This window comes from Meles meles, chromosome 11, assembly GCF_922984935.1.
Source record: "Meles meles chromosome 11, mMelMel3.1 paternal haplotype, whole genome shotgun sequence".
Classification (NCBI taxonomy): domain Eukaryota; kingdom Metazoa; phylum Chordata; class Mammalia; order Carnivora; family Mustelidae; genus Meles; species Meles meles.
This window is the reverse complement of record NC_060076.1, coordinates 30290142-30315911: the sequence shown is the minus strand read 5'-3', so window position 1 is coordinate 30315911 and position 25770 is coordinate 30290142. Positions and strand designations below refer to the sequence as shown.

The following is a 25770-nucleotide window of genomic DNA, read 5'->3' as shown; positions in this document are numbered from 1 at the left end:
TGAGATCATGACCTGAGCCGAAGGCAGCGGCTTAAACCACTGAGCCACCCAGGCGCCCAATCTTATTCTTTTCTTTTGCGACTGGAGATGAAGCATTTTATAAAAAATGGCCTGGTGGGGGCACCTGGGTGGCTCAGTGGGTTAAGCCTCTGCCTTCGGCTCAGGTCATGGTCTCAGGGTCCTGGGATCGAGCCCCACATCAGACTCTCTGCTCAGTGGAGAGCCTGCTTCCCTTCCTCTCTCTGCCTGCCTCTCTGCCTACTTGTGATCTCTCTCTCTCTCTCTCTCTCTCTGTCAAATAAATAAATAAAATCTTTAAAAAAAAAATGGCCTGGTGTTTTCTCATTGAAAATTCTGCTCCGGTGCACAAACATGTACATATATACATCTCTATACACATAGCAAATGTACATTGTATACACACACACACAATTTCTCATACACATATATCACACATACATATATCCTTTATATAGAATATATACGCACATATTTGTATATATATGAGAAATATGTATATACATTTTAGTATACTGCATTCTTTTTTTAAGCAAATATACTTGACATGTAAGATGGTTTAAATTTAAGGTGTACAATGTGTTACTCTGATACATTTATATGTTATAATGATTGCAACTGCAGTGATATTTATATTTTACAGTTACAGCACAATATTGTTATCTATATCATACTGTGCATTAGATCTCTATGGCTTATTTAATGCTTGTTACAAGTTTGTACCCTTTAAAATATCAGTTTTATTCCCCAACCTCCATCCCCTGGTAACCACCATTTTACTGTTTTCTGCCAGTTTGACTGTTTTAGATACCACATGTGTTATCATTCAGTACTTGTCTTTCTCTGTCTGACTTATCTCAATTAGCACAATGTGCTTAAGGTCATTATTTTCTGATTCTCTCTCACCTTTTCCTCAAGCATACACACACAGCTGTTCCTACCATTTGGAGGGAGGTTAGATTTCTGTGCCTTCCTTTCAAGGTCTCAATATCTTACTCTCAGTATGTGCTTGCTAAGCTTGTATAAGCTTGTTAAGCTCTTCTTATCCTTTAAAATTCTGACTCATCATACAGAGTTTAGTTCTGTTTACTTCCTCAAGGAGGCCTTCTCTGATTGTGTCCCTCCTTTCCTAGTTGGTCAGGTTCCTGTTAACACACTGGCATATTTAATATTCTGTTCATCATCATAACATTTATCTTAGAGTTATGGTTGTTTAATGTCAGATTCCTCTCCTAAAATGAAAGTTCTTTGAGGGCAGCGTTAGGGACTGGACTGGCCTCTTGCTGTAACCCTAGCCTTTGTCCTAGTGGTAGACATACAGTGACTTGTACATATTTGTGGAACGGATGGATGAATGAATTGCCTGCCTGCCATTCTCATTTTAAAAAATAATTTCTATATTTAAAGTCATTAGTCAATAGGCTAGGCATTTAATATAGTTTTTCCTATAATTGCTATAGAGAACAGGCTAGTTATGGTACTCAGTGGCTGAAAGCATTTCAACAACTCTTGCCCCTGGGGAGCTATAATTTCACCTTATGATATCATAAACCACTCAAGGACTTCATGTAGTTACCAGAACCTTGGGCTAAAATTATAACCCTGAAAGCCCCTGCTGCCTATTAGTCATTTGGTACATGCCACAAAGCAAAATATATTGTGCATTCCTGGACTTCAGATTGGCTCTCAGTAAACTGGCTGCTTGATTTCATTATGTGACCTGCAAAATACTCAGCTTTCTGGAAGCTCAAACCATCCAAAAACCCAAGGTAATTCACAAATACCAGATCTACATTAAGCCATAAACAGATGTATTATGAACTTCTTATTTGTTCTGATACTTACTTTCCTCAAATTACATTCCTGAAATGCGGAGCAAAGCTTTGGGAGCCACAGGTATCCGTACCCTTGTCCGCTAAATACATTTTTGAATACGGTTTATATGAGGCAGCATGCTGTATTGAAATCATGATGGATCTGAAATTAGGAAGCATGGGGTTTAAGTAGCAGTCTGAACTTTGGGGGAAAAAATGACTTAACTCTTCTTAGCCTCTGTCTTCTCTCCTGTTTAAATACCTTTCCTGCTGCAGAGATGCAGAGGGTACACTGAGGTGCTGGCCTGACAGCTGGAGACAATGGAGTGCTTTACACATGGTTTGTGTCCTTCTCATTCGTCATATCGGAGAAGCAAAATGGTCATTTTCTACAAGCATGTAAAAGTGAAAAGAAAATTGGTGGGTCAGGATAAAAGCTTGAGTTTCCTCTATGTAATACCTTTCCTTCTTTCCGTACTCCGTTGTAGCTAAGAACTTGCGCAGGAGCATGTCTGTGGTAACGTGATGTGAATCGGGGGCAGCACCTTTCATTCCTCTGGATGAGCTGGAAACAATGGTTTGTCAAGTGATTCACGAGATGTGAGAAATGGGTTAATCGTGGTTCAAAGAAGCTGATAAACTGGTTACTCTCTGCACAGAGGAAAGAACAAGAATAAAAAGGCTTAAGAAGCAGCACAAAGAAGAGCTTCTTTGCGCCGACAGCAAACTGGTAACTGAGACCAGGGAGTCTTTTCTGAAATTGTTTAGACGATGGACTGGTGCATTGCTGGTTTGGCGAGAAGGCACAAAGTAGTACAGAACAGAGTGATGGTGAGACAGGTGGACAATAAAGAGCAAAACTGCATTGGTCCATTATCCAAGATGTTTACCGGCTGGGCTAAAATTGTAACTGGCCAGCTGGGGCTTAGAGCCAAAGCATCTCCCAGATGTTGAGAGAGGACCAAGGCTAGACATCACTAGAACTTAGAAATTAACATGGCACTAATACTAAGGTTTAGTCCTGGAACACGTCCCTGACTGGAGGTGAAAGGTACGAGTGGGGTCAGCAACAAAGTGACCAGATGTTGGGTCATGCGGGAACTGACCAACAGTGCTGCTTCCCCAACTGTACTACAGAAATGAAACATCCAGGGATCTCATAAAAATGCAGATTCTGGTTCAGCAGGACTGGAGCAGGGCCTGAGAATCTGCATTTCTAGTAAGACCCTGGAGATGCTAACATTGCTCATCCTTGGACCTCACTTCGGAGGGGAAAGGATCTAGACAGGGCATATTAAATTCTCCCTGAATGAGAATGGGATTGGTTTCTGAGCCTGTTGGGGGGAAAGGTAAGGAAGAGGCCTGTGTCTGAACATGAGGTCAAAGTGGCCTTAGCTCTCAGAAGTCAAGAGTGAGGGAAAAGTGAGTCCTGGCAGCAAGCTAGGCTGGCTGCCTCCTCGTCTGAATATTTCAACAGATTTGATGGTTGGTGTCTTCTCCCTAAAATTCATCAAATGGTCCAATGGTACATATTTTCCTTGCTTTCTATGTAATAAGTAGAATTATCTAGTCTAATAAGATAATTAATAAAAATTAATTTAATAGATTAATAAATTAATAATTTTATAGGATTAATAAAAATATAGGATATTAACAGAAGTATCACCTCTTTCAGGGAACATTTGTCTTATATTGAAATACATGCAGTGGAACCACCTGGAGGAAAATTTCCTAACACAAAGAAATGGCTGTTGGGAGAATTTCAGGACCTGTGCCAGGAAGAAAGAACTGAGATGTCCCTGATACCACTGTATTCTAGTGGTGAGCAACCCTTACACAATGGTGCCAATTCCGTAAAACTAAAAATGCTAACACAGCATGTTTTTACAGACTGTTTTATTTTATATGCTTATTTTGTATAATCTACTTTTTAAAAACTTGACTAAATAGCTCACTTTTTAAAGAGGAACATTGTATTTCAGTGCAAGAATGTGCCCCCTACTTGAGCCAATCTCCTCTTAAGGACCAGAGATTATTTCTAGACTCTCAACAGTATAAACAATATCTTGAAGAACAGAGACTGATTTCGTCTCTCTTCTCTCTGAATAAAACTGATGTGAGTACAGTGGTGCTGAGGGTAGAGTTGAGTAGCAGTTTGAGGGATTTCCCAGAGATTAATTAGCACCAGGGCTCACACCTGAGCACAACAGCATCCTCTGGAAACCCCTGACTGCAGCCAAGAGAAGCTGCCATGTCACAGCAGTGGCCGTTTCCTAGGCTGCGATGGCGGCGCTCAGGGGGAGACACTGTGGATAAATAACTCATCCTTAGTTTATGAAGTGCCCAGAAGGGCATATTGCTGCGGCAACACTTCTCTGGGTAGGGTGTTAGTGATGATGGTGGTGGGCGGAGTGGGAGAAAATCCTTCCCGGATCTGTGTGTCTCGCACTTCTTCATCCCATATGAACCCCGTGCACAATTTCAAATGCCACAGCCTCGGCTGCTGTCTCTGCCCCTGAGTCACCTTTGCGTGTGAACAGCTTTCCCAGGGTAAGTCCAATGGTGGGGAAAGGACTACTTAAAATACATCAGGTTTGGGGGCCGTGTGGGTGGCTCAGTCATTCTGGGTGTCTCACTTTGGCTCAGGTCATGCTCTCAGGGTTCTGGGATCAGCCCCTGGGTCAGGCTCCCTACTCAGTGGGGAGTCTGCTTCTCTCCGCCCACTGCCCCCCCCCAACCTGGCTTGTGCTCTCTCTCTAATAAATAAAATATATATTTTAAAGATTAATTAATTTATTTATTTGACAGAGAGAAATTACAAGTAGGCAGAGAGGCAGGCAGAGAGAGAGGAGGAAGCAGGCTCCCTGCCAAGCAGAGAGCCCAATGCGGGACTCGATCCCAGGACCCTGAAATCATGACCTGGGCCTAAGGCAGAGGCTTTAACCCACTGAGCCACCCAGGCGCCCCAATAAATAAAATATTTTTAAAAACACATCAGGATGGGAAAAACATTCTTACTGCATATGACAACGAAACACTGAGTAAGAATAATAAGTCAGATTTTGTTGGTTATGATTCCTGCCTCTACCATTTATTAGTTAGATGGCCTTGGACAAGTTGCCTAACTTCTTTTAGCCCCATTTCCTCATCCATATGGATGCAGTAAAATTTAAATGAGAAAAATCCATGTACAGCAGTTAGCACAATCCCTGGAACATGGTTGGTATCCAACAAATGTTATTATCATTATTATTTATTGATGTTCTCAGTTCCTGTCCCTGACACTATATAAGGGGTCTTATTATAAAGCTAATACGTACATACATATGAAGGCTCATATGTATGACCCTCAGGATTGATCATCATTTTAAACATGTAAATCACAGGAGATACATATCTTATATGCCTACATTCACTTACATTCTTTTTTGCCAATAGAGTTACCTCCACTGATTTTATATCTTCAAATCATGCATGGGAAAAAAAAAAATCCCAGTTCAAATATAATTTAACGAAACATTTAAGGTCTTATTTTGTGGCACTGCTTGAATTTTCTGTCATTTGGCATTTTTTTAGGTAGCAGCTTCCTAATAAAATGCCGTAAGTGCAGTTCTTGAGTTTGAAAGATATTAATGGTTCTGACAAAATATATTTCTGAATTTAAGCTATAAATGACATCAGACATATACATTATGTATTATGTATACATTATACCTATATACCTATATAATATACACACAATACATATACGATATATTGTATATTATATAAATAATACATACATTATATATTATATAGATACATATATATTTTTTACAGAGATGTATCTGTGGAGTTGGCTGGAGCAGTCTTGTATGCAGTTGCAGTAGGGAAAAGTGAGCCCTAACTTGGCTGAATCTCCCAGACTGAGTCCACGAAGGAGCTGAGCTCACAGCTAAGCTTCCTGACATGCCAGCGGATGGAGGCACAGGGTGGTTAGGTCATGCTAGCTTCTGAGCTGATTGAGGATCAAAATGTGAAGCTGAGGCTAAATCATAAGACTCCAACACTCATTAATTCACACTCTTTGTGGAGCTAAAATACGTATTTTAGACATAAAAGAAGACCCGTTATGGCATTGCCTACAACTTTTTTAGACACGCAGAGAGATTTATTGAATGTGAAAATGAGGTTCACCACAGAGCAAACTCTCAAACCTAAGTTGCATCAAACTTTTTATCTATCCAACACCAGGACTTTGTCCTTTGAATCACCCTATACTGTCTCCTACTGGGGCTTTCCTTGTATTCATTCCATAGCATCAAATATGAGTGTGGTGTGAATGCTTGTGAGATCAGGCAGAAGTGGCCGAGACGTGTCCAGCAGGACAGAGGCAGAGGGTGGGGGCCCCTCTCACTTGCAGTTGGAAGGTATAGCCATGAGATTTCCACATTATATCTAAGAATGACTTAGAGTGACTTAGCTCTCCGTAATTATAAATGTGTATATGTCTAATGAAGATGTGTTTACTTTTAAAATAATGTCTGTGTATGAACACACAGTTGATAGACATGTGTACTAATGTTTATATTATATAAAATTTGAATATTTATAGATATCCTATGATATATTTCTTGGTACAAAAGTATGCATAAAGACAGTGCTTGCTAAGCAGGTTAATAATGTAAACAAAGTTAGAAGCCAATTTTCCCCTAATTTAAGAGAAAGGTTTGCAAAAATTTGGCACATTCTCTGTATTCAAATGAAGGAAGTGATCTTAGACATTCATTAATGCAAACCCAGCAGGGTGTCTAATTGAAAACACTTTGCTGCTGTTAGTATGAATTACTATATCTATTGGAAAGTCATAAAGCCGCAGTTATTCAAAAAGTTCTATAAAGATGCCATCTCAAAAATATTTTGGAAGTAGGTGGGGAAGTAAACAGATCCCATGTTCATTTCTTCAGTTTTCCATTTATCAATGTGAATTAGCAAAATCTTTTGGGTTTTCCAAAGTTTTTTTTAAATTGAAGAACAGTCAGGAAGGGAAGGGAAATGCCCAGTTTTTCAGCTCCTAATAGGTGCCAGGTACCGTGTGTCTGATCTTTCCTGGAGCACTAAATGTTTCTAACCCAGCTCCACAATCTGCTGCCAGACCCGGAACCACCCAGGCTGAGGCAGCATTACCTGTCTCATGCTCTCAGTCATGGAAACCTATAACTCGATCCTTGGTGCCACTACGGACATCACAGTCATAGGTTTTCTTTGCTCTGATCCTCTGATTTTACCAAACTCATGGCTCCAACACCCCAGGTCAGTCTTTGGACATAATTCAGAACTCATCTGGGTATACTCTCCAACTTCAAGTGAAAGGTGTTCCTATCTTCTACCTCTCTTCTACTGGACACATGTTGATCAACTCAGCTTGGCCTCATGACAAGCCCATTATTTACCCAACAGTTATCTAAACAAGTGGTTGCTATATACTTAGGTTCTAGGGATAGGTGCTTTATTTTATATAGATCTGGTATCTACTCTCATAGAGTTTATAATTTAGTAGTAGATGGAATCAGAACTTTAGCTAGATATTTCACATCCATTTCCCCGTTATCCTCTCAGATGAGGTCAAAGACATCACGGCAAGTAGCTTGCCAAACTCACTACAATTGAGGCATACATCACACTTAGATCTGCCAACACTAGAATTTTGCCCTTTATATCATATAGTAGTACATTGCCCCTTACTGTGGCTTTCCTTCTATTTGTTCCATAGCATCTAGTAGGAGCATGGTTTTAAACAGTCTTTGACAAGGATGCTTTTGAATCAAAAGCACTGATCTCAAAGTAATCCCCACAGAAAACTATAGTCCTATTCCAATAATGCTGCCATTTTCATTTATTCATTTTATTTATTTATTTTTTAAATATTTTACTTATTTAACTGAGAGAGAGTGAGAGAGAAAACAGAGGGAGAGAGCAGAGAGGGAGAGGGAGAAGCAGACTCCCCACTGAGCAGGGAGCCCGATGTGGAACTCAATCCCAGGACCCTGAAATCATGACCTGAGGCAAAGGCAGACACTTAACCGAATGAGCCAGCCACGCAGGGCTCATTTATTTACTCACTGAACATTTACTGACTATTCACTCAACACTGTGATCTAGTGGTGAGCAAGATATAGTGGGATAATTAACAAGTAAACAAATGAATGATGTGATAATATCAGACTGTGCTAAGTCCTGTGAATAAACCGAGTGGGAATGAAAATTTACTTCTGAAAGTCTTGTGGAGAGCTCAGCATCTTTAAAATGTAAACAGTTTACTACAGAAGGGCTACTCATTGAGAAACTCAAGCCGCTTGGACAGAAAAGCCTGCAGACAGCAGCAGTGCGTGTGGAGAAAATGTGCTGATGTGACTACCCTCTTGTGTCTACGTTGTTCTTATTCTTACTTGGCTTATTATGTCCTTCTTCATTACATAAATAATCCATGAACATTGCAGAAAATATGGAGTGGAAATAATATTTCCTGTAATCACACTGCTCAGGTATCAGTGCTGTTAATATTGTATTTCATTTCCTTCTCATCCCTTCCCTTTATAGTTGTACGTATGCATATTACAAAAATGGAAACACTATCTATGGCTTTATATCCTAATTTTTCACTTACATTTATATTTTGATTTTTTTGATATTTAATTAAAATTCTTTCATATTCTAAAAGTTCTTCAAAATTATATCTACTGGTTACATAGTTATAGCACACAGGAATATTATAATGCATTAACTGTATTATTATTGGACATTTACATGGTTCCCAAGTTTTTGTTATTTTGAGTAACATTGCCATGATGTTTATAATAAATGATTGTCCATATATTAAGTTACTTCCTTTGGAGAGATTCCTAGAAGTGGTAGTCAAGGGTAAAAGGGCATAAACAAACACTTTAAAAGCTCTTGATAGAAATGGCCATATTGATTTATGAACTATTGCATCAACCTACCTTCCCAAAAGCAGAGTATGTTGCTTCAACCAAGACTCAGAACTACCAGTAAAAGATTCTGAACATGACAGGTAAAAATATCATCTCATTGCTGTTTAAATTGGCATTTCTTTATTACAAGTAAGATTTAACATTTTTATATCTATGGCCCAATTTTCTTTTTTGAATTGCTGTTAATATTCCTTATTTATTATCCGATTTTGACATTACTTACTGTATACCTTGTTCTCTTCCTGAAAAGATTTAAGGTGGCAGCTTAAAGGTCACACAAAATACAAGACGGCATACATTAAAAAAGGATGAAGCAGAAAAAAAACCAAAATGAAGCCAGGAATGATATTTTTTAAAATGCATACTGCAATGAAAAGAAATCTGCTGTTAGTGGGCAAGAAATTTGCCTCCAAGCTCCCTAGAAGTTAGCTCAGAAAGAGAATCTTCCCTTTCACCCACTTCACAGTGACAAGAAAGAGAGAGAACTAATCGTTCAAGATACGTGTAATTAATATTGGTATTAAAATCTGACAAGACTTTTAACTATTCTTATTTTGTGCCCCCTAGTTGCTAGACACAATGTAAGCTGCTTTATTTGGGTTATTTTAATTTCCATGACCACTCAGTGGGAGCAGGTAATGTATTAAAGTCATTTACAACAGTGCCTGGCATATTGGAGTAGTCAATAAGTATTAGATTTTCTGTTATTATTACTAATATTAAGTATCTCCATATCTAGAAGAACAAATCCCTTGAATCTTCTTTTTTAGATTAAATTTAGTATATATATTTTTTAGAAGATTCAGTAACAATCACCCAAGTCAACAAAAAAGTCCTTTGGTATTTTCATTGGAATTACTTCATACCTATTAACTAACCAAGGGGAAATTTACCATCTTTAAAAATTCAGTCTTCCAATTCAGTAATATGGCAGTTTGCTTATTTGTTTAGAGTTGATGAAAAGTCTCACTGAGCTGTAATTCACATACCAGACAGTTCACCAATTTAAAGTGTGTAATTCAATAGTTTTTAGTATGTGCAAGATACAGAGAACCACCGTACACTCAATTTTTTATCCAAACTATTTTGATTTGTACATTTAGAAAGTGTTTTGATGCAGTTCTCATGGAGAACACTTCCTGATCTATTGGAGTTTTTGCTGCCAGAGTGAACGGAATGTGCCTCCTATTATGTCTTCTAGCTGGCAGTCGGTGGGCGTGTCTCCCTTCGGCTTAGGTCATGATCCCAGGGTCCTGGGATTGAGCCCCACGTTGGGCTCCCTGCACAGTGGAGAGCCTGCTTCTCCTTCTCCCCCTGCCTGTCACTCTGCCTACTTGTGATCTCTCTGTTTCTCTATCTCTCTTGTCAAATAATAAAATAAAAGAAAATAAAACCTTAAAAAAGAAAAAGTTTTCTAGCTGGAAGTACATGGAGCCCATGGGAAGGGCGGCTCTTCTCAGACTACATTTCTTGGATTTTTTCATCTTTTGAGAAATTTTCTCTCAAAAATGTCTGTCCTTTACCTTATTACTTGTCCTGCTCTTGTCCCCCTTTCTCTGGCTTTCTGTCTCTCGTAGCTCATGATGGAGTAGCCTTGACCCCAGTTCCCTCCCTATGGTCTTGGACTCGCTCTCGGGGCTTCTACACACGTTCTTCTCTTAATAACCCCGCCCCCCACTCCACACAACTCCTTTTGGCTCATGTCCATTCTTCAGATCTCAGCCAGGCTGGGGGCCTTCTCTAATTCTACAACAGATCAGGTCTCCTGTGAGGCTTTCAGATTCTGGTGTATTTTTTTTCTCCAGGAACTTAGCAGAGATTTACATCATTAGCTGATTTATGTGCTCCCTTGATGAGTGTCTTTCTTCCCAACTAAACTCCATTGTTGGCAGTGTCTGTTTTCTCACTGCTAAATTCTCATCCACTGAGCATGTGCCTGGAACAGAAGCTACTGTTACTGGATGTAAAGAAAGAATGAGTGAATGGTACGGTGCAGCCTCTGCTTTCATTCCCCTCACCTCCAACTCCATGTTCAGTCCTGCCTGCCTTGGAGTTCTGGCACCCCTCCCTTGTTCAAGGCCAGCCTTTACTGCATGAATTCATATGTTTTATTGGGCAGCCCCATGCTGTTATATGATGATCAGTAAAGGTGGGTTTTATTATTTTGGGAAATGCTTATCATTTCCTACTAGGGCTACGAGAGTGTCCTTTCCTTTAAGATTTCTGGTTAAAGTTTGCTCTTGCCTCCACAGCAGGTCTATTTAAATTTTAATATTTACTTGAATGTTCACCAGGATTGTTTTTATAAAGCAGCACAATTATTTGCCTGTACAAAAATGCCACTAGCCTCATATTTGCTCTAAAGAGCTGACTTTTTTTTTTTTTTTTTTTTAATTAGACACAAAGAGCTAAAGGGGGCATCTTAGGAGAGAAGCTGGAAAAGAACTGGAAGGTCCATTAAAATCAGCAAATAGCTCATTTTAAATGCTCATGTATCCTATCTGCTGGGCCAATTCAGCTCTGTGCCAGGAGGTGGGGCTTTATTTCTTGGTGTACTTTTTGCTTTATGAAGGGATTTCTCATCTCATCTTCTATGTCTGCAGATCAAATGTCAGTGACTGGGAGGTTCTAAAAATGCCCAGGTCTACACCTTAGATCACACACCCAGATGAAGACTTCGCTGGACAAAATAATACTGCAATTTCTATCCACCTGTCAATCATCCCAAAATGGTAAGAGGAAATGGCTTTGGATGATGAGGCAATGGGTGCTTGCTTCCATCTGTCTACCTTACTCTATTTTCTGCATTGCCTATAATGAATAGTAGTTGTATGTCAGACAAATACCCACATAAGCTCTATTAAATATATCACTCATAAATTCATGCTTTCATGATCTCATGCTTCAAGAGCCCACCCGCTTTGAAGCATGGAGCTTGCTTCCTAGAAGAGTCGGTGGGAGGCTGGGAGAAGCTACATACATTACTGTTAGTGTAAAATGAATTATTCTGGCAAAAATAGTTAAGTGAGGATAGAACCATCCTCTTGAATTTCATTTGCACAGCCCTCCAGTCTCTCTTTCTTGGGGTTAGCTATAGGAGCAGCCAGCAACAAGACAATTTCTTCCCTCTGATCCCCGTCAGTAAAAGAAAGTATTATATATACACAATGGAATACTATGCAGCCATCAAAAGAAATGAAATCTTGCCATTTGCGACGACGTGGATGGAACTAGAGCGTATCATGCTTAGTGAAATAAGTCAATCGGAGAAAGACAACTATCATATGATCTCCCTGATATGAGGACATGGAGAAGCAACGTGGGGGGGTAGGGGGATAGGAGAAGAATAAATGAAACAAGATGGGATTGGGAGGGAGACAAACCATAAATGACTCTTAATCTCACAAAACAAACTGGGGGTTGCTGGGGGGAGGTGGGATTGGGAGAGGGGGAGCGGGCTATGGACATTGGGGAGGGGAGGCGAACCATAAGAGACTATGGACTCTGAAAAACAACCTGAGGGTTTTGAAGGGTCAGGGGTGGGAGGTTGGGGGAACAGGTGGTGGGTGATGGGGAGGGCACGTTTTGCATGGAGCACTGGGTGTTGTGCAAAAAGAATGAATACTGTTACGCTGAAAAAATTAATAAAAAGGGAAAAAAAAAAAAAAAAAAAAAAGAAAGTATTCCAACCTGCCTTGGCTCCTGCAACATGTAGTGAATCATAAACTGGTCTACCCTGCACAGCATTCTGCTTCTAATTTTATTTGATTCAAAGTAGTTGGTAGAAGCCAGTGAATCTCAACTCTGAAATGGTGATAAAATACTCATGCTCTTAACAGTTTTATTAATTGTGATAAATGTATAGCCATGATCGAGGAGAAATACGGTGCTATTACATTCACTCTATCTAAAATCATGGTTACAAATACTTATGTGGCCAGGACTCAATTTACTGATGGGTTGTGTATAAAATACAGATCACAAATCTCAATTTTTAAGTCAATAGGTTTTCATCCAAACACATTTTCCTGTAGGAATATTTTATAGGTGGTGTTTGGATTCTAAGACTCATATTAAAAAAAAAAAGCTACAGCCCAAATTTTGGGCTAGAAATATAAACCATTTCCAAAAAGCCCCATTATGACTATAATTAAGAATGTTATATGCAGCAGAAAAGTAGTTTTAAGGAAAGAGGAGAGGAACTTTGGGGAGTCCCTTTCTCATATCTGGGGGCTTAGATGGTCTCTAAGAGCTGAAGACATCTGTTCCTAGGAGACTGTTTCTTCATAAGGTGCTTCTAGAAAAGTCTGAGAGGTGTGATTCTCAAAGTTTTCAGGCAGACAAACATAACAGGGAGGCACAGGGAGATTATCCAGAGGTAACTAAAGAAAAGTTAGATAAGGCAGGTGTTCAAGAACGTTAGTGTGGAGGCACAGGGAAGTATGCCTGAGGTGAATTAACTGAGCTTTGAGGACTGGAACTGGGATGAGAATGGCTGTATGGTATCCTGGGGGCTGTCCTAATATCTAGCAAGTGAGGAGCACAAAAGGAGAGGAAAAGAAATCAGATAGTGAGTTGGGGGAGGAAGAATCTTCAGAGTGTGACCAATATGCCTTCATGTCATATTGAGGGGATCTTTCACGTTTCTTTAGGATTGAGGGGATCTTTCACCTTATGGCAGACAAACAAATGTCCCAAGAAAACTACAGAGATCCATGACTTCTACATAAATGATATGTTTTCATTTATTTGAACAAAAATGCCATTGAGTGAATTTGAATGGAGTTTGGAAAAATATGAGGAAAAAGCAAACCACATAAACCCACCTTCATCAGACAGAAAACACAAACACACAAAAACACAAGCACATAGGCACACTTGCACACTAACAATTCTCAGTTTGGACTGGGCCCTGATTGGCCTTTGTCCTCTGATAACCACTGGCAAGAAGCTAGGCATGGCAGATAGGCTAATAATAATCTTCACCTCAAAAAGTAAAACTCCAAGCTAGAGAGAGAGGGACACTCAAGGGTATGTGTGACTTTGTTACAGGACATCTTTATCTCTTTATTCTCTATCTTGTCTCTCTACAGATCCTGTTCTCCAACACCATGAGACTTCCTCACGCCTGCTGCTTTCTTTCAAACATCAATTTTTCTCCCTACCACCTTCTCCCTTGGGGATCTCATACTCTCCGAAAGCTTTAATACACAGGATCACCTCTCTGGCCAGAATTCCCACCAGCTTCACTCTCACTCCTGAACTCTCATTTCCAAATGCCTGCTCAATCTCCCCTGGATATCCAAAACAGATTTTAAAATGCCACATGTAAAACTGAACTGATCACTATATTTTCTTGTCCATAAAGTGTCGTCTCTGCTTCCCTGAATGGTACTAGCATCTCAGACACTGAGCCCTGTAACTGTGAAGGTGACTCTTTGTTGCCTCTCACACTCAGTTAATCGCCAAGTCCAATGGATTTGATCACCGCCTGATTTCTTGCATTTGTCTTCTTTCTATCAGTGACTATAACTACAACTTCTGTTCATTGTCCTTCTCTTTTAATCTGGTTTACATGCTACCTCAGCAACCATCCTAAATGGATACTCTTCCAATCTGCTATTCCATTGTTCAAGAATTGTCAGTGGAATTCTACTGTCAGATGAAGTTCACGAGTCTCAGCCTGATGTTTAAGATCTTCTGTTATCACAACTGAACTTAATTTTTAGACATGGATCCCACCTCCTCCCTTTCATGGAACATATGCCATGGCTAAATTGAACTCCTCAAGCTATCTGTTGCTTTGCTTGGAATGACCATTTCTCCCTTGACACACATGTCCAGTTTCCAAGTGTTCTTCAAGAATAAGCACACATTTTTATCTTGTTAATTAAGTCTTCCCTTTATGTACTAAGTAGAAGGTAACCTCCCTTTCCTTGAACTTTGACACTATTTCCTGTTTCTGAACTTCACCATGTTTACAACTTTCTAAGTTGTTTTCTCCTCTCCTGGACTTATTTATGCTTCTGAATTTCTCTACATCATTCGTGTAAGAAAAAAGATACAGTCCCCTAAAAGGTAGGACCGAAAAGCACTCATGTGAGTAACTGCAATACACCGAAGGATGAACGCTGAGGGACTGAAAGGGTATGAAAATTATTTTAATCATCTCTCTCTGTGGGAGGGTGAAGACACTGTCATTTGCATAATACCACATATCTGGATGAAAATGGAACAATTTTGTCACCAACAGTATTCGCCCGAAGTCCAGATGTCAAGAACTGCTTAGTCAAATGATCTGGGTATCTTTATATGACAAAAACCTATAAGTGAAAGACTTTACCACAGAAATGACATGGGGGAGAAATACACATTTTGGGGGCAAAACTTAGTGGAAATTAGTGTATTATCTCAAATTGAAAGTACTTTATTTAAAAAAAATTTTTAAAGATTTTACTTATTTATGAGAGAGAGAGCGAGAATGCGAGAGAGCACAAGCAGGGGGAGTGGCAGAGGGCGAGGGAGAAGCAGGCTCCCTGATGAGCAGGGAGCACGATGTAGGACCTGATCATGACCTAAGCTGAAGGCAGACACTTAACTGACTAAGCCACCCAGGTGCCCCAAACTGGAGGTATTTTAGATAATTGTCCCACTTCATTAAGAACTTACCAGCTATAACACAAAGTTGACTTTGTCTAGTTCTGCTCATTTTGTCTTGTGGGTTGGAGTAAATTTATAAAAACTTCATCCTTTATTTAATCATGTAAAAAATCTGGGTAAGCTCTAACAAGACAGTGAAACTTTGGGAGGTCTACAGGCCAACTACGGCAAAGAATAAATAGCAGTTGCTAATCCCACTGTAAAGCATGAATGCAGAAGCATCATGAAAATCTCTCTTTAGGGTGACACATCTATTTACGTTACAGACTTATTGCTGTTCACTGGATTCCAGCTCATAACCCGAAGCCCTGAGTGTTCATTAGAAGGCAATGCAATCCTTGCCTAATCAGTAAGCCACTGTTTGTTGAACCTTTTCATGAGGTTCGTGTCACGTACCAGGAGGTTTGCAGTTATGGGTCAAGTTGCGCATGTTCATTTGTTTGCAGAACAGACCTTGTATCTTAATCCAAACCATTTATGAGACATCTAAGGCTGCTGCCTGCCCTCTGGGCCACTTCATCATTTGATAAAGATAGTTGCAAACATCTTATATGTTGATACTCTATGAAACTGATTTTAAATGTTTAATTCGAATTTATAGTAAAGTTTTAATACCTTGAGACTTGGTGTGGAAAGGGGTATTTGAAAAGGCATGATGAGTGTTTCCCAAATTGAAATGCTCAGCTGAGCTCAAGTTGCTTTAAACACAGCATGTCCCAGGTATGTCCACTCAATTGCAACTTACTCTAATCTCTCCTAGGTGGGTCGTATGCCTTGGAACATACTTCTGCTGTGGATCTGAATTCTGTTCCCCATCAGGACTATAGTACTCCCTTGGGCCTTATTCCAATTTTCTCGAGTCTCAACCACCACCTCCTCACGAATCCCACTAGGTTGGAATAGGTTCTCCATGCCCCTAGTCACAGAAAGGGGTCCTGTTTTAATCCAGACAGAACACAGACATGGCTCTCCTTACTTGAGGATCACCACTGCTTTACCTGTATACCTTAACTCCATCCAGCTCCTCCCTTTTCCCCTTAGGGTCAGATGCCCAGGATATCAAAGGCAGCTTAGAATAGGTATCCTTTTTTTGAATGTCATTGGACATTGTAATGTGACTGTGGGCACCATACCCTCAGCCAAGTTGGCCAACTTCATGGCTTTCCTTACTGTATAAAGACACCCTGTTTTTTAGGTAGTTCTGCCATCTCAATTTGTTCAGTACTCCTTGTTCTATACCCATTGAGCTCTCTAGCATATCACTTTGGGTGTTTATGATAAAATGTTAGTTCTTTGCATTTTACTATTTTTTAATGGCAAAAAAAAAGATTCTTTACAATTTAAATATGAATCCTACTATGTATTTCCGTTAATTCCCAGGAGAAGTAATTAGTCAAGTTTTTGAAGTCTGCTGTGGGTGAAAATACTTTGTAAGTCCATTCTTTGATGGTCATTCTGATAGATGCACAAATAACACAAGAAAAACTTGCTAACAGATGTTCCCAGCAGAAAGATGTTCTCTAGAACAAACACTCCCCAAAAGCCCCTCATTTTCTTTGTTTCATTCAATAAAACAATAAAATATTTAATTTAGCTCTTGGTCTCTAGAGATGGCTGAGAGAATATTGCATTAGATGAAAGAACATCAACATACTACATAAGACACAATATATGAAGTTATAACGGACTATAAAGAAAGCTAGAGTAAAAAAGAAACATTACCTTAGGATCATGTATTCCAGAGAGCTCTTCATAGATCTTCTCACCAACCATGACAGCAGCCAAGTTCGCCGTGTATGTAGAAAGGCAAAACATACAGAAAATGGCCCAAAGGTTCATTAGAAACCTGCCAGTCCAGCATTTGGGGGGTTTGATGGCTGCTGTTCTACCAAACAACAGGGCATAACAGACATTCAAGGCTGAAGAGAAGGAGAAGACTTTACTTCTATTTCGCCCCTTGGGAGTCATACCAAAGGGGCTCTTCCATTCATATAGAGTGAGGAAGATGGCAGTGATGTGCAGAGCCACAAAAATCCCCAGCCACATTGTCCAGTGGAGTGGCCACATGAAGGCTCCAATGGGAGCTGCTGTGTCTCGGGTCCTCACTAAGATGCCCAAGCTGGTGGAAAAGAAAGGACTGGTGAAATCTATCACTTGGCTTCGAGCAGTATTGATGCTGAAGGAAGTGACTGCCAGGTGGGCTGATCCACTCAGGAGATCACCCACCAGCCCAGTCCAATGCCCGTTTTTCCAGGCTCCGTACTTGCCATCCCCAACAATATAGAGGTCAAAGTCAAAGTTCATGTCTTCTGCTAGCTTTTCCAGCAGATCAATGCAATATCCATAGCAGCACTTCTTGAATTTGATGGGCACTGTATCATTACTGCTATGGAGGCTGTTAAAAAGGCTGTCCAAGACAGAGGAGTCATTAGTCATGGGGTTTAGACAGAGTTGGCCAGCAGGGCACAAGCCTTCATCATCTACCTCCCGTGTGAAGACAAATGGATGTTCAATCAGGGTAACCACTCTCAAATGTAATTTACTTGGGTATTGGAAGTGGGTTTTGTGCCTCTGGGCCTGCTCTGGCCATATTCCATAGTCCATGACAATCTTACCCCCTTGCCATCTGCCCAAACGTGTCCACATTGGCTTTCCCATGGGGTCATGTTGCAGATTCCAGATGAAAAAGTTGTTTTCTGAGCTGATGATAGTGGAACCTTTTACCTTGATGGAACCACTGAGGCCTCTGAAAGTGGTGTTGGCTAGAAACCTGGCAAAGAGGAGCAAAGGCAAAAAGTAAGGAAAAAAGGTGAGGCCAAAAATAGGGAGGAGTGTTCATCTTCGCTTCTTTGCCTTAATAAGAAGAAAGTCTAATTTTCTTTAAAGGCGTTGCCTATAAATTCCTCGGGAATTAATAATCTGGACTTTTTCTAAGAAAAGAGTCTTATTTCATTAAGCAAATTAGATCACACCCTTAGGTTCTAACATCTGGGCTAGGTGCATGACTCATGGTCTTACTCCAAATCTCTTTATTCCTAGTTAAGGGATGTGCTAATTGTTTTCTGTTGTAAACCATTAATTATATATTCTCACAATTTTCCAAGCTATGGAGGTTCTCGGCATCTTTAATGTTTCATTTCTACTGTTCACTCTATTCAATTGCAATGAAATTAGCTCAATAAATATTGTTTTTGGTGAAAGGAATGAGTTTTAGTAAGTACGCCTATCCTTTTATAAATGCTTAAAAATTGCATTCATAATTCCAGAAAATAGCTTAATCTTACTTTCAATGTTTCTCTTTTTCACAGTGGAAACAATCAACACATCTGTCCCCATAAGGCCAGTCAAAGCAGACTGTTGGATATCATCCATGCAACAAAGGAAAAGATGAGAAATAGACTTGCAGATCTCAGGATAGCCTCAGGGTACCCTCCCAGTAAGTCATTAGAGAAAAACAATTGGCTCTGGCTCTGGCAAGAGCTTCTCTGCCCAAGTCAAAGAAAGGAAAATTACCAACTGAATGATGTACTGATTCCTAACCCGAGGAACCAGGCATTGTCAAATATCTGTTCTGATATAGGCAAGGCAGGAAAATGCTTGGTCAGTGTCTGGGAAGATAAGGCAATACGAAGTAATAAACTCATGGTACTTTCTTACTCTTAATTATGGCCTCTGTCCAAAGGAAAGCCTAGATTTTACATCAGACACATCTCTGTTTGGATTTTGGCTCAGCTACTTTCTAGCATTGTCCTTGGTTTTGTTTTCAGCAAAATGGGAAAGATAATACTGCCTCTATTAGAAGGGCCGGAAGTACTGCATGCAGTATACACTCTACCTTTTGACCTAGAACAGATGTTTCATGTATGGTACCTATTATTCAGTGTCATTCAAGTTTTTTCAATCAAGGCTGTCCCCAGGTCACTTTTCCCTAATCTCTAATAGAACTTCTCTAGCTAGAAACACAAAGTATTGCATTATGAGAAACTCATAGAGGGTACTCAAGACACATTTTAAATTACAAGGAGTTACAATGAAATGTGGAATGTAACAGAAGTTTTTTTGAGCAATCAGGTGAAACAAGTCTAGACTCTCAGCAAAACACATTCACCCATTGCCTGCCACCAACATTACTCAGTAATTTACAAAGGCAAATACAACTAGTAAGAGGTTATGCTGCCACAGAAGGGACATAGAAAAATCAAGATGTGCGAAAAATGTACTAATTTTCATTAGAGATATAAATATAAATCACATCTGAAGACGCTCCTATCACTAAACACAATGAAACTACTCATTTTGGTAGATTGCATGCAATGGTAATTATTCATGTTAGCACTCCCCAGTGGGACTCTCTACCACTTAAAATGAATTCTATTTTGCAACAAGTAATGAAGTCTCAGTTATCTTAGACTTTAAAATAGTTTTATGCTTCTTTAGAGAAAAAGGGAACCAAATCATTAAAATATACAAATTAATCAGTTGATAATTACTTAGGTACTATAAAGGAAGGGTGACTACAATTGTGTTTCTAAAGAGCAATCTACTATTACATGTGTGTGTTCTCTCTCTCTCTCTCTCACACACACACACACACACACACACACACACACTGATATAGCCTAAGGAACAAAAAGGTTTGTAGTAAATAGGTTAATTTCATTTGGTCAATTTTGTGATCAGTAAAGTTAAGTTGGAGTTGTAGAAAGAGAAGGCCTTTGCTATTTTAAGAATATTTGGGACTTAATTATTATAGATTTCTAGCTGGATGGACCCTTGAAGGACTACCGTTTTAATCATCTCAGATATCTTTCAGAAACTACATAACTCGTTCAATCCAGTAAAACTTGTTCCTCATCATTGATGGTCAGTAACGTCTAAGATGGTGACTGAAGGACAATGCTCAGTTGTCTCTGAGGCATCCATTTGTCACAGAAGTGCAAATCTATCAGGATCTAAATGTTTTCAGTGTTCCCAGACCAGAAAGCCCAGAGCTTGTTTCATTATGCAATTGGCACCAAGAAACTGGGTCTCAGAGAATCCCCATTTATGACGGATGATTTCACTCTGTTTTACAGAGAGGGTAAATTAAAATAATCTATTGACAGCTTTCAGTTATTGTCCCCTTCACTATGTACTCTTTGCAATGTGATGACAATGCATAAGCAAAGTCTAAATGCCCACTGATTAAGTGATTGAAATCTCACTTTTGCTCTAATCAGTTTCCACCATGTTCCTTTTTATTATGCCTGGATTCTTCTTGGATGAACAAGAAAACAAAAGATCAGGAATAAATTTATTGACAGGAGAAACTGATGCAAATACTGTTCTTAACATTAGAGTTAGAGAGATGAAAGACACATTCATTGTTCTCAAATATATGAAAGTCTTCCAATGCGAAGAAAGAAAAGCAGACACAATTCAAGGGTCATGACAGAGGTAAATATGAGTGCCATTGGGACAGAGGCCAAGGGCTCCCGCACATTCTACTGCAGACATGACAGGGAAGCTTCTTAGAGGAGAAGGTACCAGAATTGAGTGTGTATAAAAAAAGAGCCAGGGAGAGAAGCTGGGGACTGATACCATCACCCCGGGAGATGTGTATGCAAAAGCTGGAGATGGAGTGCAGGATCACATGCGGTGAGAAATAAGGCTGCAGATAAAGGTGGGAAATGAATTTCAAAAGGTCTGAGATTATGGTGAAGGTAATGGGGAGCCATTGAGGGGATTCTATTGGGGGAAGGACATGACCACCAGAGTTGATTTTAAAAAGCACCCTCCCCCCCAATTAGCTATATAGAAAATGGTATGGAAGGAGGAAGGAGCTGAGCACACTTTCATATGTGAAGAATAAGGTTTCTTTCCTCCTCTTCTTGTTTCATTAGGGGCTTAAGGTGGCAAGAGCTAAGGTAATAGCCATGTAAGAGGAGAAACAATGGCATTATCAGGAGATATACAGTCTTCAAAAAGAAAAGTAGTGATTTTGGGGCACCTGGGTGGCTCAGTCATTAAGCCTCTGCCTTCGGCTCAGGTCGTGATCTCAGGGTCCTGGGATCAAGCCCCGCATTGGGCTCCCTGCTCAACGGGAAGCCTGCTTCTCCCTCTCCCACTCCCCCTGCTTGTGTTCCCTCTTTCACTGTGTCTTCTATGATATCAATAAATAAAATCTTAAAAAAAAAAAAAGTAAAGTACTAATTTTAAGACACCAAATGCATAAGGTCGCATTTCATCCACAAACCACACTAAAGATGTGTGAAACTCAGCTTGATGGAAGGTCACATAAATAAGTCCTGGAGTATTTAGTTGAGTATCAGCTCAGTGTAAGCCCATACAGCAACGTGGATATAAAAAAGGAGAAAAGCGATCTTAGAGTCTTTTAATAGAAATTTAGAGCCTGGGTCATAGGGACCAATAATATCACCGCACTCTGTGTTGATCACACTACTGCTCTAGCCTAGAAATGAATTCTAAATAAACCTTCCAGCTTCAAGAATGTTATGAGGAAAGGTAAGGAGGCGGAAAATATAACAAGGGGTAGAAAGCACAAAAATCCAACTGGAGAGCAGGGTAGAAAAATAGGAGAAAATAATATAGGAAAAGCAGATTGCAAAGAGACTATAGAGGCTTTGCATGTCCATTTTATGAGACTGGATTTTATTTAATAGGAAAAGGGGAGTCGTGAAGATTTCTGCGCAGAGAAATGATATAAGCAGAGGTCTGCATTAGTAATATTGATCTGGAAACAGGTATGCTGTGTACATAGGAAGGAAGAGATGGTGACCAGGAGACCACTTAGAAGAATATTACAATAGCTTTGTCATGTGTGCTAAAGACTCGGATCTGGCGCTGAGTAAGAGCCTAGTTTAGCACCATGCCTTTCCTGTCCAGTGTTTAACAAAGCAGTCAGGTATCTACGTTTTTATCAGCACACCTCCCAAGATACCACTCTGCTCAATGAATGAAGCTCATTAGTTAATTTGCATTGAGGTAACTTATCACTTTAGTAAAAGCTCCCAATTATCTCACTAATTAAGAATATGTGTTGATTTGTATAGGAGCCAAGATAAAATGTGTACTTTGCAAATTATGTAAAAACTGTTTTTGAGACAGTTCACAGTATAAGCAAGAATAGTGTTTAATACATTTAAGAAATATTTTAGAGGCCACATTTGCACACAAAAGTTGACATGCTAATTAAAGGATTTTCTTATTCATTAAAATAAATGAACAAAGATGTTAAAAAAACAACACGTCACCCATTCAATCAATGATTCATTCAGTAGTACTGTGTGCCAGGCACTGTGCTAGGGGCTAGGGGCTATAGTAGTGAACAAAAGAGCACAAATCTATGCAGCTTATACTCTACCAAAGGAGACAGAATACATGTGATAAATAGGTAGGTACTTGTATGGGATATTAGAGCTCCTAAGTGCAAAGGAAGAAAAATAAAGCACAGTAAAGAGGTAAGATAAGTCTGGGCTGGTGGTAGTGGTGTGAAATTTTAAATTACAGAGGCCAGCGAAGAAGGAGGTATTTGAGTAAAGAGCAGAAGAAAGGGGAGGAGCTAACCAGAAGGAGGAGATCTGGATGGAACATTCCCTGTAGAGGTACTACTGAACCCAGCTTTCTGAAAGTGGGGTCCTGTGTACTGCATGAGAAACACCTATAGGAGGGAGGGGCATGAGTTTAAGATAAAGTCAGAGAAAATGTGTGGGTAGTGGAGTTGGGAAAATAGCATGTTGTGGGTCACTGAAAGGACTTCATTTCTTCTCTGCATGAGATAGAAAACCATTGATGGGTTTGAGCGGAGAAGCAATATGACATGACTTAGATTTTAACAGGATCACCGCAGTGCTGTGTTGAGAATGAACTGAAGAGAGAACAGCCGCAGAAAGACCAGTTAGGGGGCTGTTTCCAGCACCCGGACAAAAGGTGATGATGGTTTAGCCTGAGCTGGTAGCAGTGAAGGTCAGATCCTGATCTATTTTGAAGCTGGGAATGGCAGGATCCACTGATGGCTCAGACATGGTTGCCAGGAAAAGGAGACACAAGGATAACATCAAAGTCTGTGCCCTGGTAAGTGGAGGCATGGAGTTGCCACCAAGGTAAAGAATCGGGCTTAACGTGGGTGAGAGATGATGGACTACAGGAAACAAACTGAGGGTTTCAGAGGAGAGGGGGTGGGGGGATGAGTGAGCCCAGTGATGGGTATTAAGGAGGGCACGTATTGCATGGAGCACTGGGTGGTATACGCAAACAATGAATCATGGAACACTACATCAAAACTAATGATGTACTGTATGGTGACTAACATAATAAAAAATAAATAAATAAAAATAAATTTAAAAAAGCTACCAGTTCAATTTGCTCAGGTTAAGTTGGAGGTAACCTCTAGAAATTGAAAGGCAAATGTCAAGTAGGCAGTTGGAGATCGTGTGGAGCCCAGGAATGAGGTGCAGACAGGAGCTACGAAACTGGAAGCCATCCCTCTAGACATGGTATTTAAGCAGACCAAATGAGATCACAAGATGGGTAACTATAGAGAAGACCCAGGAGTAAATCTGGGGCACTGGAACATCTGAAGGTGGCGCTGCTACAGAAGAACTAGCAAAGGGACCTGAGAAGTTACCCAGAGAGCTAAGAGCGCAGCAGGCATCACTGGGTTCTAGAAGCCAAGTAAAAGAGATGTTTCAAGGAGGGGCAGTGATCAACTGTGTCAAATACTTCTATATTCCTTACTAAGAGAATGTTGACTGCAGTGTTTATCTTAATTTACCTAATTTTTTATTCATTATACATTATCATATTTTTACTTTGTAAAAACTTGGTCTAAAATCTACATTAAAAACCTCCTGCTGCAAATAATGTTGCCATGCTCTTAAGAGGTTTTAAGATCTGTTTTTTCTTATTCACTATATAGTCTTACTAGCATTATGTTTTTTATATTTGTTATAAATCCGTACATTTTCTTGCTGTTGAACTAGTTCTGTAATAACCCCACTGTTTCCAGTCTTCCTTTTGGCAATATAGGAACCAAATCATTGTTTAAATACATCATCATCCTCCCATGTCTTTGCTGGTGACCCGCTGTTTATGGGTCAGATATTCATTTCTGCTTTGATCTTTTTTCACTCAACTTATCTTTGTATATCTACTTCTCTCATTTGTTTTTTATTTCTTTTTAAATTGCCCTCTTATCTCCCCCCCCCCTTACCATTGCCTTCCATTAATCTTATTTGTACACGGGCATATCTATTTTGCTCTGTAAAGCCATAAAATTTATTTTCTCCTCTGGTAACTTTCTTTTGTATCATTAAAAGAATCTGTATCCCCATTCTCTTATATCTTGAAAAATGAGCCGAATTTCTTTTCCCATGATCATCTCATCATATTTAATATTCCCCCCCACCCCGAAGAATGAGAGATTTGTTCATCCTCCATAAAACTCTATAACATTTTTTAAACTGTGAGAACTTAATTTTCAATTTTTGCCTGTGCCTCCATTATTGTTAGTGACATTCTCTCCAACTTCCCTCCCAGCAGCACCACCAAATTCTTGTCAGGTCGATTTGCTCCTATGCAGTGAATCTAAATATTTATTTCTTGGTCACTTTTAATTTAGCTCTAGAGCTACTGACTATAGCAGAAGCTCAATAAAGCCCTTTTAGTATGAGACAAAGGAATATCCTTAAAGTTGCTCATTTTCCTTTTCTTGGAGCAGGAGTTGTGGAGGGAGGAGAGCTGGGAAGAGATCTACTAATGTTCAGAAATGCCATCTTTTCTTGACATGATTCATTATCTACAATCATGTAATGAATCTGCCAGTCAAAACTCACATCCTTCAAAGTTCTACACTTTCACATCTGTCACAAGCTCATACCCACATGGTTTTTTTTCCCAGCTCTTTATCATTCAAGAGCCCCAAACTATTCTGCCTTTGGATAGTCCTATGTCTTTTGAAGAACTCACACCCCAGTTCTGATCTTTTACGATGACTTATAGATATTCAGTTGTCTGAATTATTAGCTATTCATATTTTATGTTTGTATTTTAATCCATGTGTGTGATTTTCTTAATTCTTCAAAACTTTTCCGTAATGCCCCTTGTTTTCTAAATTATCCTCATTTTGTGTCGCTTCCGCAGGCTCTAGATTACTTCCCTTAGGTTTCTTACAGTTTCTGAGATATAGGATAATCCATGGTATTCTCATCATTTCTTTTTGCTCTTTCTCTGATTTTGTCTGAATTTTCTCTTCTTCCTCTCTTCCCCTCTTTTCCTGTCAGTGAACTTCGTAGAAGAGAATCACCAAT

The 25770-nt window shown here is 39.6% G+C and overlaps 1 protein-coding gene across 2 annotated transcripts in view; it reads right to left on the bottom strand.

The window, feature by feature from the left end:
• The window catches only part of GRIN3A (glutamate ionotropic receptor NMDA type subunit 3A), a 155111-nt gene that overhangs the window by 74495 nt on the left and 54846 nt on the right, over positions 1–25770 (bottom strand). For both annotated transcript variants that reach the window (XM_046023663.1, XM_046023664.1), the window contains exon 3: positions 17186–18233. In XM_046023663.1, coding sequence (XP_045879619.1) covers positions 17186–18233 — 1048 coding nt within the window. The remainder of the gene's footprint in view (positions 1–17185; positions 18234–25770) is intronic.